This window comes from Hyaena hyaena, unplaced genomic scaffold, assembly GCF_003009895.1.
Source record: "Hyaena hyaena isolate Hyena2069 unplaced genomic scaffold, ASM300989v1 scaffold_504, whole genome shotgun sequence".
Lineage (NCBI taxonomy): Eukaryota > Metazoa > Chordata > Mammalia > Carnivora > Hyaenidae > Hyaena > Hyaena hyaena.
In genome coordinates this window covers 294,361-308,971 of record NW_024081137.1, presented here as the reverse complement: position 1 = coordinate 308,971, position 14,611 = coordinate 294,361, and the positions used below count along the sequence as shown (strand labels likewise).

The 14,611-nt window shown below is 41.0% G+C and overlaps 1 protein-coding gene across 4 annotated transcripts in view; it reads right to left on the bottom strand.

Annotated features, from left to right (window-relative positions):
- Positions 1-14,611, bottom strand: part of NTNG1 (netrin G1) — a 318,789-nt gene that overhangs the window by 81,321 nt on the left and 222,857 nt on the right. For all 4 annotated transcript variants that reach the window (XM_039254980.1, XM_039254976.1, XM_039254978.1 and 1 more), the window contains exon 4: positions 2,063-2,235. In XM_039254980.1, coding sequence (XP_039110911.1) covers positions 2,063-2,235 — 173 coding nt within the window. The remainder of the gene's footprint in view (positions 1-2,062; positions 2,236-14,611) is intronic.

Here is a 14,611-nt window from a genome sequence, read left to right as displayed (position 1 = left end):
TTCCTTTGACCAGGGAGCAACTGGTGATCTTCTGCAATATGCAAAAGATGATGGGGAGATAAATCACGTCCATGGAGAATACAACAGGAAACCCATCACAGTGAGAAAGCTTGGCTGGTGCAAGAGGCTCTTCCCAGTGAAAAGGTCTTGAAATAAACAAGACTCTGAAGCTCCGTTATGAGTAGAAGAAGTCATGTTAGAATAGAAGCCAAGGCCTTTAGCAGCGGTCCACTCCATTTGCCTTTCTGGTAGCCTTGTCAAGTTGGCTGGCCCTGAGGATGAGCTAGAAGGCTGGCAAGTATCTGTGAACTTTCCTTGGTTCCATCTTGTCCCACTAAAGAAGCAGCAGACACCAAAAATGAAATTTGAGTCCCTTTCATTTTGGGAAAACTTTAAAGCAAATATGCTAAGTGTGGTGATAGGGACCTTTGGTAGCCGACCACAGGGGCTCACAAATAACCTTGTGATTCCTTCTGAATTCAGGAATCTATGGCCCAGAACAATTGAGGACAGCCAAAAGAGTCTCTGTTAATAAAATCACCTTGAAAAATCAACACTTCTGCTCGGTAGAGTTTTGTGTATTAATTTTAGGAGCTAGACTGTCAATTTTTCTTTAACACAGAAAGAAACTGAATACCCTTACAAATGGGGATTTTTTAAAAAAATCTTTTAAAGATTTTTTTTCTGCCTCATAAAAATTTTATCATAATTTCATGCCCCCATCCTTCATGGCTTGTTACTCGCTCCATTACTCTTACATTTAACTTGATAAGGTCCTGGTTCCTGTGATACTAGTTTTTAGATTTTGGTTTTTCACAGCTGCTGCTTTGAAGGACCTGATAACATTCTTAGCCTTGCACAGAGTGAGTGGCTTTTCAAGCCCTCATTCCCCCACTGCTCACTATCCTGCTATTTCTGTTACTTCTCACTTAATGGGTATATTCTCAGCCTCACCCCTCCTTTACTTTTTTTTTTTTATGTTTTTTTTTTTTTTTTTTATTTCTAGGAGAGAGAGAGAGAGACAGCGTGAGCAGGGGAGGGTCAGAGAGAGAGGGAGTCACAGACCGAAACAGGCTCCAGGCTCTGAGCTGGCAGTCAGCACAGAGCCCGACGCGGGGCTCGAACCCACGAACCGCGAGATCATGACCTAAGCGAAAGTCAGACGCTTAACCGACTAAGCCACCCAGGCGCCCCACCCCTCCTTTACTTTTGAAAGAGGGCAAACCATTGGCTTTTACAGGTGGTTAATCAGTCCACCCATGGAATTGGGCAGGTTATTCCAGAAGTAATCATTTCTCTCCCCGAGCATGTCAGAGCCTGCTCTCCTATGGATGTTCAGGGATTTCAGTGGGGGATACTCATGAGTGGTAATGGGACACCTGTCATTGTTCCTGTAAACACAGATAAGGCCAACACTCTCTTCACATGCACACAGATGGTCCTTTACTTAATGTAGCATCTGCAAGGCTTATAGTCACACTCTGTGTCAAAAGGTGGCTTCTGCTAACAGGATCCATGCCAAGTGTGACCTCAACTGCTGGAATTTAGAAAAAGCCAATTATTTCACTGGGCAAAGTTATGCCATAGCTAAAATCAGACAGGGAAGTACCTTCTGGATGCTCTCAGTTTACCCAGTAGGGGAAATGGGATTATAAACATTCAGAGAATTTCTGGACTTGTTTATGGTTAAAATTAAGTTACCGTTGGGAGTTTTGACTTCTGTTCTTATTTTAATAGGAAATTAAATTGGTGTAGAAAAACAAACATCTCCTGTTTCATCCACTTAGAAAAATTTCTCATTTCCTTCATTTCCCAACACATTTGATGTGAATATTGAATGTTGGAAGACTGAATTTAACAGATGATCCAAGTGTGAAAATGTGCTTACGAGTGGTAAAATAGGGACTAAAGCTTCAGCTGCATTTTGAAAAGGAATGGGACAATGGGTAAGAGTAAAAAAAAAAAAAACAAAAAAACCCAAAAACACAGTCACAAGTGAAATTGAGCAGAACTATCAGCTCATTGTGCACAAAATACGGTGTTACAGAGCAAAGCTACTCACAGGTATTTGCAGTGCCTTTGGGGATGGGGAGATAGGAGCCAGGACTCCAAGGTCGGCCCTGATAATTCTTCTTGCATTTCCCACAGTCTGGACCTGTAGTGTTGTGCTCACATTCACAGGTCAATTTGCTGTTGTCATACACACACACAGTGGCGTGGAGATTACATTTGCACCTAAAGAGAGGAGAAACAAGAGTTCATTGTAAGTCAAGTAGGTGATCATGGAGGCTTTACCCATCTATCTCCTGGGGTGGTGGCTCTCACACCCTGTAGAGCTTGGGTGCCTAGAAGATCTTGGCAAAATGTAGATTTGGAGGCCCTATCCTCAGATCTTTAGACAAGTGCCCTCAGGGGAAGAGGTGATTTCATCTGGGTTTGAAGAACAATGTTATCTTCTGTTTTTCCTTAAACCAGAAATAGAATTCTTCTTTGTTGAAAAGGAAAGATAACCATTAAGACAATTTGCTATTCAGACTTATTTTATAGACACAAGGAGGTCATAATCAGATATTCACATTCCAGGCTCAAAAATGACATTACCCCAGATCCAAAGTTTTCCCACCAAGGCCTCTACCCACTTTGAGTAGTCCTTAGATTCCTCCCTCCCAGCAAATAAGACAATTACAAAAGTCTCTCAGGAATGGTTCAAACAACTCAGATAAAATGCTTAGAAGCCTAGAAAACAAAAACCTATATGTGGCAGGGGTTTGAGGTTATCAGCAAATGCCTTGCCTTTGGTGCCTATGAATAAAGCTATGATCTATGAGAGGCCACAATAGAATATGCTATTTCCACAAAAATGCATCCCCCTATCCAAAATCTTGGACTATAAAATTACAAAGGCTAACTGGATATTTGTTGATGTAGCAGCTTATAAACTGTAACATCCCAAGCACAGGCTGCCTCCTCTGGAAAAATAAAACCTAGGTTGACAGGATGACCATGGGCAGAGGCTGGAATAGTGTATGCAGGATTCCATGTGTCCATCCACCCAAGCTGAGGGATAAAGGGTCTGTCAGAGTCAGAATTGGGAAAATGTAACGTGTGTGTGTGTGTTTAAACATGATGTCTGGCCTCTCCCAATCCCAAGAGGTAGGACAAAAAAAAATAGAAAGCTAATTTTCATAAAGACAAAGAAATATTGTCACGCTTTACGTTTGTTGTCCTTTGTGGGCGGTGTCATGAATTGGAAAAAGTAACAGTAGTCTTTCCTAGGTAGTAAAATAAATAAGGCTCTTTAAGAACTGATGTGGGTTTTTATGATGTCTGTACAGCAACATCCAAGGTTCTCCCTTGTGCACTGATGATCTGTTTGGAAGACTGACCCGTACTTACGGCAAAGGAGCAAAGGAATGGCTAAGACCAGTACTGAGAGCTGCTGGGTGCTCTTCTAACCAAAAGCTGTGGTCCCTACAGCAATGCCCACCCTGCCCCCTCCCTCAAACCTCCCTGGGTAAGACCACACCCCATCTTTCTCAGGAGTCTAGTACAATTTGTAATACTTGTAGCCACATTCTGCCCTCTGTAGAGTTATAGATTGTAGTAAGTTGAACGGCTACCGTTTAAACAATACCTCTTCAACTGAGATGCATAAACAGAGCCTTTAAAATTAACATGTGTACAGTCTTACAAAAAGACAAGAGCAAAATAATCCAGTTAAGTGAAATAGTGTTTAATTATGAGCTAGGTCTTACAGCAATCTCCTCTAGGCAGGGAGTCAATTGTGCTAAGTTGTGTATGGAAGGATCTTTATGCTTCCAACATTAGCACCTTTATTTATGGGTGTGTTTGTATATACGGAAGATGTTAGGAACCTAAGTGACAGAAGCACCAGCTTATACTGATTTAGCACCCTCTCTGGTGTTAAAAATTCCAAATGAGGAAGAGAATAATGCGACCCCAAAGAATATGCTGGTTTCATGCAGGAAGACCAAGAATACAAACAGTAATTGTAAATTGGATTAAATGTCTTGTAACTATTAATACCTTCATATACTTATAGTCACTTTCTGTGTTACAGGCAATTTCCATTCTAAAGACTTTATATTTGCTGAGAAAATATTCTTTGCATAATAAAAGAAGGTGAAAGAGGAACGGATGAATATTTTCTTATTTCTCTCAGATTTCTTTCAATTAATGGTCCATCCTCACCTGTCCAAAAGCTAATCATTCAAGGCTCAACTCAATTCAAACTCTTCCCAATCACCTATGCTACCAATGTAGCCACCCTGAGCTCTAGTCTCCTGATCTCCTTAAATGCTTCTGTATATTTGGTTTTGTTGGTTGTTCCTTAAGGCTCTTTGGGCTTTTACTTTTTACTTTATTGGTTTTTCTTTCACAGTTTATTGTCAAGTTGGTTTCCATATAATACCCAGTGCTCATCCCAACAAGTGTCTTTGGGCTTTTAAAATGTTGACTCATTGCACAAATCTTTCCCACCTTAAGGGGGGAAATGTCTACCTTGTACTTCTTTTCTACCTTGTCCTCTTTTCCAGCCATCCCTTTAACACTCTCCTCTCCCTTCTTGAGTTTCCTGCACTTGAATTTTCTATTTTCTCATCTCCCACTCACTCACTCCTTCTCACTACCACAGCCTCTCTTGCCAAGATCATCCATGACCTCCTTGTTGAAAATCCAATGGATACTTTTTTTTTTTTTTAACCTTATTTGACCACCTGGGGTATTTGAGTCCGTGGACCACTCCCTTTCCCCTGATACTTTGTCCTCTCTGGATTCTCAAGCTCATTTCAGAACCTTCTCTTTCTGTGTGTTCTCTTTATATGCTGTTCTTGGGGTTCTGGCTCAGAACCATCAGCCTAAGTGAATCTTTTCAGACACTCTTACAAAAGGTTGACCTTTCAATTATTTCCATGGTCTTTAACTACCTTTGGGTTATAGCAAACTTGCACTTTAAACCAAACTTCCACAATCTTCCCCCACCCTGAAATAATAAGCATATGAAAGATAAGCTTAAACATTTGAAAACATTTTAGGAGATTCAGAGATCCTCTGTTACCCACACAGATCCATAGAACCCTTCTCTCCACTATTGCCAGGTGAAGATTATCTGATTGACCTACTGATAAATTCTGGATCTATCATGGATCTCTCTCCTGGGCATGTCGAACTCAACAGATCCTGAACTGAAGTCTGGGCTTCCCTTCCCCACCCACTCCTCCTTCGGGGATGTCTGTCTCAGTAAACTGCATCACCTTTGAGGGAGTTGGTTAAGAATGCCTCTCTCTTCCTTTCCTATCACATCTAAATTTTCATTGCTCCATCTCTCACCAAATTCTGGAATTCTCTCCTCTTTGATAATTCTCAAGCACACAAGGTTCCAGCCAACCATTGCCACTGCCCTCATTAAGCTTGTCATCATCTTTGATCTGCTTTATTACACTGGCTTCTCAACAGACCTTACTGCCTCCAGTCATGCTCCTCTCTAGTCCAGTCTCATCTCAACAGCCAAAATAATCCTTTACACAAAAATACTGGGGTCAACCTGGCTTAGAACCACTGAAAGACTTGTCACTATTCTCAGACTAGAGTCTAACTCTGTCATACAGCCTCCAAGTGCCTTTGAAGTTGGTGTCTTCTCTCTTCTCTAGTCTCACCTGCACTGCCAGCAACATTATTTAGTCCCTCACTCTTTGCCTTCAGGTAGTCTTATAAGCTATCCCTTCTGCCTAAAACATTCTACTCTACTATTTCTATCTTTTTTATCTGCAAAATTCTTACCATTCAGATGTCAAACTTGGAAATTTCTGTGTCTGGCTCCTAATTGACCTTCAAAAGACATCTGCTGGTCAATCATCTGAGTGCTTCTCTGACCCATCAGAATACCTTTCCCATGTGCTCCTGGGACATTGGGCGAAGCCAGTCGCACGATAAAGCCCGCACTATCTCTGCCTTAGACCTAAGCTGTGTTCTCATTGTTCTTCTAGCACATTTACTAGAGTAAACTCCTGGAGGCAGCAGTCATGTTTGCCTTATTTTTTGCAACATCCCCATCACACGTCAAGATGCTTGGCATGTAGTAAGTACTTAAATAAATATATGTATTTGACAGCTAAACAAATGATCATTAGACAAGTAAATTCTCTGAAAGCAGGAACTTCATGGGTCTGTTCTACTATGTATGTCTAGCACAGCAATGGGCTAAAAACAGAGAATTAATACACACTGTAATAAATCAAATGCTCCATGACATGTGCTCTAAACTGCCCTTATCATTGGTTTACATAATTAACCACAAAATGGGCAAAGAGAACTCTATAAAATTGGTAAGACCTTGTAAACACTATTTAAACTCCAGAGAATTTACCAATTGCTGGAAACCTAACACAAGATAAAAATGCTTGAAAAGAAATGCCTGAAAGGCTCAGGAATATAACAGAGTTTAGAGAAGAAAGAACAAAACAAAACAAAAAGCATTTGTGTAGCATAATTATTCTGCAGTGCGTATCTTTTGGCTTCAACTTCTCATGTAAGGATGGCCATCCTGGTTTAGGTGAAGTTTGGCAATGGTGGTTAGGCTCTGGCAAAGACTGGAACTTGTCTAGGAGTCATTCTGCTCACCTATGCTAGCTTCTGGACTGTCTTTCCTCCATCCTGGTGATGACTAGTTGTGCCTGGGTGGCACAGGTGAAAGTGGACACTGAGGTACCTCGACGCTGGCTGGTATTTGAAAATGGCTCTCTTTCCTTCTCTACAGCTTGGCGTTTTTGCCTCACCTCATCCCAACCAGCTTATAAAATTCTTTATTTAGAGCCCCTGCCAGAGTGCCTTTTCCTCCAGCAGGAAAAAAGAGAAAAGACAAGACAAGAAAGAAATGGATGTCACAATGCTGAGAGACTGCTCTCAATTCTTGGGACTATGACCTCCAGCCTTGTGATGGGGTGGGGGGCAGATTTCCAGGGCAGCCATTCGTCTCTGTACAGATTCATTATCCATTTCCATGGTCATCCAGCTCCTACATCTACCATCACATTGGGCGCAGAAGGAGCTGTGCAAATGGAGTTCTAACAGGCGTTGCTAAGCAGTGAAATCTCTGATGTGCTGGAGAGCAAAGCCTATTCACCAATTCTGTTTACACACACAGAACGCACACCAAGACACTGTAGATAGAATTGACTTGCTTGTACCTCAAAGATCCACTTGTGTGTAAGTGACAAACTGCATCCACTGTCAAATAAAAGCATTGCTAAAACAGACTTACAAAAAAAGTGAGCTCTGTTCTTTTGATGTGAGTGATGAAAACCGGTGTATTCTTGCTTTCAACCAGGTCTGCACTTCCTGTATTTTAGTGACCAGCTGTCATGAGTCAATTTAATCTTGCTTATAAAAAGGCTCCAACATTTAGATCTGTGCCACCTGCCAGTAGGTACGAAAACCCCATACAGTCTGCCTGTTTTTTTTTTTTTTTCAAGATAATTTAATATATTTATTCTGGGAAGCATGTTATCCACCAGAATTTCCTGTGAGTTAGAGATCTATATATATAATCTATCACTCGTGTTTCAAATAGAGGCACCAAGACACAGAAGTTTGAAACTGGCCCTTTCTGAAGCAAAACAGGAAGGGAAGCCAGGCTTGCTGCCTTGCAGGTAGGGATTTGACTACTTTTGTGCCAGAGGAGGGTTTACCATGAAGTGAATGAAGTTTAGCATCACAACCCTTTCAGGGCCTTAAGGAGGATCGTAGCAAAGCCCCATGTGGTCATGTGCTTTTGCATAATTTTCACCCGTAAGATATTTTTGTATTTTTTTAAAGTAATGAAGGTTTTTCCTTAATGAGAGCACCCCTCCACTCCCAAAGGGTGTAAGTTTCAGACACGACAAAACTGGATCAGTCTCTGGTTGCACCTCCCGGCTTGTGTTGGCAGCGGCTACACATATGCTTCTAGAAAATGAGTTCGCACAAACACTGGAGCTTTGAAGATGTCTTTTTTAAAAGGTGATAAATTACAAAATGCCTTTCACATACTTTTTCTGCCTCTGCAGCCCCTTGACCTTTCTCTTTTCACTTTGACACATGAATTTTTGGTTTCCAGCTCAACACATTGTTTGAAATAGGAGACCAGCAGCAACATAATTTAGAAATTATGTTATTGATTATGAAGTCAGACAGCCCGGGTTCAAATCCCACCTTTACCACGTGTGAGGCCATTGGACAAATGACTTCACAAACACACACCTAAACAGAATTAACGTTGTCTGAATACTTCCAAGTACCTGGCATTGTGCTAAGCTTTTTTTGTTTAATTCACACAAACCTCACAATAATACTGTGGGATTGGCAGTAATTATAGATGATGCATTTGCATACTGACCGGTTAAGAAACCAAACCCATCTCTCCCAGCTAGTGTGAGATGGAACAAAGACTTAGACTATGGGCAGCCGGCCTCCAGAACTCTGCTCTTACCACCAAATATGGAAGGCTGTTTTTCTAAGTATGGCTAGGTCTCAGCTTCCTTGTCTGTAAAACTGATTCAACAAATGGATGTGTTTCAAAGAACGGTTTTGAGTATTGAATACATAATGTACACGTGCCTTTGGGATAATGTGTGGCACGAAGTTCTTAATAAATGTTATTATTGGTTCTATAGTTACTACTGCTACTGTCATGACTGAAATGGGCTGATTCATTCTGTAAGCCTTAACTACTAACATATTCTTTGGATCGCACCATGAGTAAGCCCATGGGATTCAAAACCAGAAGGTGAGAGAGAGTCCTGGTGTCCAAGAACATACAATTTGCTGAGTAAATAAGATGAAACACGTATAGACTAATTACAAACCTTCAAAAGAGTAATAATGAGAACATCAGGGACCATGGGAACAAGCCCCAGGTGAAAAACGTAATGTACCTGAGGCATTTCATGTTGACTGTTATTGCTAAGCTGCTTCTCTTACCGTGTAGAACTGGGATATGGACTAGTTTACAAGCCCAACTTAAAACCAACAGCCACAGCTAAGGCCTGTCAGCACAGAAACAAACAAGCTCCATGAGCCTGAATGACCCCAGTTCCAAAAGGCACCAATAGTCTGCTTGAGTTGCTTGCCAAAATCAACCAATCGGGACAAGGCACTTTTCTATCCCTTGTTAGCATAGCAGACCTGGCAGCTTTCAGGGGGACTTTATATAAGCAGGGCCTCCCCTTTGTTTGGAGAGGCCAGCCTCACTGCTGTGTGTTGGTGATGTGTCTCCCTCCAGCTAGAGCTGTAGCCCCAATAGAGCCTTGCCTGTACCTTGGTCTGGCCTCATTTCTACCATTGTAGATCCGGCCTCTCGTAACAATATTCTCTCTAATCATGACAATATAGGAAAGTAGGGTGGTAACACTCAGTTGTCTCTCTACTGATAATGCTGTATTTGCACAAAACAGTCAGAGGGACGGCTCCTATCGCTGAAGGCAGGTAGAAGAAAAAAATAACACTTAACCACATCCTAATATAGATCTGGAACTGTGATAGATGCCTTATGTATGTTATTTCACCTCATCCTCATTACCACTGGGAGAAGGAGGTATAAGTATCTGTAATTTACAGATGTGGAAAGTGTGGCGAAGAGCAGTTAAGTGATTTGCTCAAAGCACTTCTGGTAAGTGGTAGTCAAGAGTCAATTCCAAAGGCCAGGTTCATGCTAGGACATTACTCTATTTGAGGCAGAAGAAAGCAAATTGGTTCGTAGAAGGGGAATTAGACTCATGGCTCCCAACAGCTATATTAACACTTCTACTCTAACACTTGCTCCTGAAATTGTGGTCCCTGGACCAGAAGTTTCAGGATCACCTGAGGGCTTGTTAGCAATCTCAGGCTTTCCCCAGACTTGCTGAAGAAGAATCTGCATTTTAACCAGACGGCCAGGTGTAAGGACCTTATATGCACCTTATATGCGGAGTACGGGCTAGAAGGACTGCTGAGTCACCAGTGTGTCAAAATCCTGATGAACAGGAAAACTAAAATCATGGGTGTGATCCATACACAAACCTTTCTTCCACCTATATTCTGTTGGGCAGTCTTTGGCCTAAAACCTGACTAGCACTAAGGTTCTAGTTGTACTCACAAACTGAATTGACCATTTTTGTGTGTGAATTATGTCAAGGCTATCAATCTGCAGATTCATATATCATACAATACTTAAATAATTCAACTATATTAAAAACTGTTTATACTTCTTAATCAAAACAGTGTTTTTATCCAGAATATATAAAGAGCTTTTATGACTGTAATATTAAATGACAAAAAAAAAAAAAAGAAAATGTGTAAAGGATCTGAATAGATGTGTCTCCAAAGAAGATTTATATAAATGACCAATAAGCACAGGAAAAAATGCTCAACACCATTAGTCATTAAGGAAGTGCAAATTAAAACTGTGATGTGTTACTGCTTCATATCTACTAGGTGATCATTTTAAAAGATGGTAAACGCTGATGATGATGTAAAGAAACTAGAACTCTCATACATTATTGGTAGGAATGTAAAGTTTTTTAGCCACTTTGAAAAACAATATGGCAGTTCTTCAAAATGTAAACAATAGAGTTATTATAGGATCCAACAATCCCACTTCTAGGAATTTACCAAAGAGAATTGAGTACACTTCCTCAATTTGTGTACACAAAAACCTGTACACAAATGTTCACAGCAGCACTATTCATAGTAGTCAAAAAGTGGAAATAATCCAAACATCCATCAACTGATTAATGGAGAAAGAGAATGCAGTATATCTGTATAATGGAATATTATTTGGGGGAGGAAAAACGGAATGGAGTACTGGAACATAGTACAGTATGGAAAAAATCTCAAATACACAGTGCTAAATCAAAAAGCCAGACACAGAAAGCCATATAATGTATGTTTTCTTTTGGGGGAAATATCAGAATAGGTGGATCTACAGGAGCTGGAGGGAGGGGCATACTGGGAGTGACTGCTGATAGATAGGGGTTTTCGTTCAGATGGATGATAGTGTTCAGGAACTCAATAATGGTGAGGGTGGCACAACTTTTTGAATATAGAGAAACCACTGATGTGTACATTAGATACATGGAAAAGTAAACTAAAAAAGTATGGTATCTGTCCACAAGAGATGACAGAAAAGTGGATAAGAGTTTGGGCTCTGAGGTCAAGCAGTCTGGCTTTAGCAGGAACTTAAGCAAGTTCCTTAAGCTCGGTTTATTCTTCTGTAAAATGAGGATAATTAAATACCTACCTTAGGCATTGTGGGGGCCTTAAATGATACAGTACAAGACAGCAGACACTGATAATTGATGTATCCTTTCTTTTTCCACACAGTACAGTTTTAGCTGGATGCACAGTCACATGTATAAAGACTACATTTCCCAGAACCTCCTTTGGCTGGGAGTGGCCATGTGACTATGTTCCACCACTGGCATATTGGTGGGAATGATATCTGTGACGGTCTTGTTGGACTGCACTCCTTCCTCCATTTCTAATTTACTTCATGGAGCACAAACATGGTGTTGATCCACCTTGGACAACATGCATCATGGCAGTAACCATGAATAGTGCAACCTGGGCCCACAGGCAGCCTTCACTGAGGTCATAGGAAAGTGGGTCAAGATGTAGCCACCATTCCAGCCATGGAGCAACTATCTCCTGACAGAAAGGAGAGAGAAATAAACCTCTACTTTGTTTAATGCCCTTATAATGTGAATCTGTCTGACACACATCTGAACTTATATTTGAGCATGCACCTGGCATACAGTAAGTATGTAATAAATATTAGCTATTACTCTTATCACTTCTATCATATATCAAAATACCAGATCTTCAACTATCAAATGGGTCCGTTCTGATCCTGATCCCATGAGGAAAGAGAGGGCTCAAATCCTTCCAGCATTCTCCTGCTTCTCTCTCCATTAATAAAACCTGCTCATTGCAGTCTGACAGTAATTACCCCTAGTAAGCAAAAATGTTTGCAGAAGATTTATTTTTATAAACCCTGCAATGGCCAAGGTTCAATGTGAAACATATATCTATTTATAATGATTTCTGGAAAGCAGCCTCACTAACAGACCAACAGAGAGGCTGGACATCTAACTTGGGTTTGCATTCCTGTATTGTAAAAGAAGCATACAAGAAAGAGGGGTGCTAGGGCTGTGCATATCTGGCGTGAAAACCCAGAGGGCAGATTTCTATATAGCTCTTGCACTCACTCTTTCACAATATACTGAGTACCTAATACTGCCCCTGGTTGATGGAGGCTTTCCCCTCCGGAGGAAACTAATTGAATTAGTTTTGAAAAGTTACTGGTATAGATTTAAAAAAATTTTTTTTAATGCTTTTATTACTTTTGAGGCAGAGAGAGACAGAGGCAAGCAGGGGAGGAGCAGAGAGAGAGGGAGACACAGAATCAGAAGCAGGCTCCAGGCTCTGAGCCGTCAGCACAGAGCCCGACGTGGGGCTCGAACCCACAGACTGCTAGATCATGACCTGAGCTGAAGTCCGAGGTTTAACCGACTGAGCCAACCAGGCGCCCCAATCTTTTTTTTTTTAAGCAAAGAAATAGACAGTTACACAGTTTTCTCTAGGCGTGTGAAATAAAGCCTAAGTTCCTCATCAAGTTCTTCACAGACACTGGGATCTTACCATCTTTTAAAAAATATATCATTTATTTGCTCCAAAAATAGATGGAACAGGGGCTAGAAGTCCTTCTTGTACATTTAAGCAGTAAATGACTTAGACATTATTATGGCATTTAAGAAACCCTCTAGAGTTCCACTTAAGCCTTACTGGAAACCCTAAATCTACCATAGTGAAGCATCAGATTACATGACTTGCTGAACTACTGGTTCTTTTAGATGATATTAAAAATAGCCCTTTTCTATTTCTAAAGCTTGCCAGAGAGACTAGAATACCATGAGTGTAAAATAAAATAAAAATAGGAGCTTATAAATTTCAGATAATGCATTCTCTAAGATTAGAGTAGGTATATGATGGTGCTCTGTGACCCGTTTATTACACTCATGAGGAATCTGGTTAGATAAGAGGTGCTGAAGGATAAACGATGTAACAAGATAATTATCTCAATTGAGACTGCCACTATTCTCTGCACAACCAATGAATCTGGAGATTGGGAGGTAAAGAGCTTGTTAAATTAAAACTAAACTAATCCAAGGCCAATTAGCAACTAACAGATGATCCTAGATGTTTAATATAGCCATGGTGACCATTTCCATTCTAATTCTTTTCGAGAAAACAGAAAATTTAGGGATCTCCAGTTCCAGAAATAGAGGTTTGGTGTACAAAGAACCAGATTCTGTAAGAGAAATAGGGTACTATTTCTAAGTCTAAGAGCCTGGACTCTAGAGACAAAGGGTCTGAGTTCAAGTCCTAGCTCTGCCATGAACCTGGTGGGTGTCTCCATCTGAGTCTCAGTTTCCTCACCTATATTATGGACTATTATTAGTATCTATAACATAGAATTGCTATCCAGATTAAATGGAATAGTTCATGTAAAGTATGTATCACAGATTCTTGTAGATAGTAAGTATTCAAAAATATTAGCTATTATTATGGAGAGAGATGGCAAATTCAGGCTTGGGTATCTAAAAGTCCTTTTCATCCCTTTCTCTCTTGACTCTCTATAAAATACATGGGAAAAATACAATACTCATTTCTCAGGCTCTTCCCTGTGCTTCCGTTTGGCTGTGTTATATAGTCTGACCGGTGGGATGTGACCAGAAGTTACTAGGTGGGGTGTTCTGGAAAGTTTGTTTGTTTGTTTAATTTTTAAAAATGTTTTATTTATTTTTAAGAGAGAGATACAGACAGCATGAGCAGGGGAGGGTCAGAGAGAGAGGGAGACACAGAATCTGAAATCAGGCTCCAGGCTCTGAGCTAGCTGTCAGCACAGAGCCAGACACGGGGCTGAAACTCATGAACCGTGAGATCATGACCTGAGCTGAAGTCGGACGCTTAACTGACTGAGCCACCCAGGCTCCCCTTTATTTATTTATTTTAAAGTTTACTTATTTATTTTAGAGACAGAGAGAGAGAGAAAGAGTGTAGGGGAGCGAAAGAGAGAGAGGGAGAGACCGAATCCCAAGCAGGTTCCACAGTGTTAGTGCAGAATGCCATGCACGGCTTGACCTCACAAATGGTGAGATCATGACCTGAGCTGAGATTGAGAGTCTGACGCTTAAGTGACTGAGCCACCCAGGAGCCTCTGGAAAGTTTTTAAAAAGGGACAGCTTAGGGGCCCCTGGGTGGCTCAGTTGGTTAAGCGTCTGACTTTGGCTCAGGTCATGATCTCATGGTTCGTGGGTTCGAGCCCCGCGTCAGGGTCTGTGCTGACAGCCAGCTCCGAGCCTGGAGCCTGTTTCAGATTCTGTGTCTCCCTCTCTCTCTGATCCTCCCCAGCTCATGCTGTCTCTCTCTCTCTCTCTCTCTCTCTCAGAAATGAATAAAACATTTAAAAAAAAAAAAAAAGGACAGCTTAAAAAGAATAGTTCTTATGCTTCTTTTGCCCCTCTCACTTTGCCCTTTTTTCCTTCTTGTCTGGGATCCAGACTCCAGGGTTTGTAAC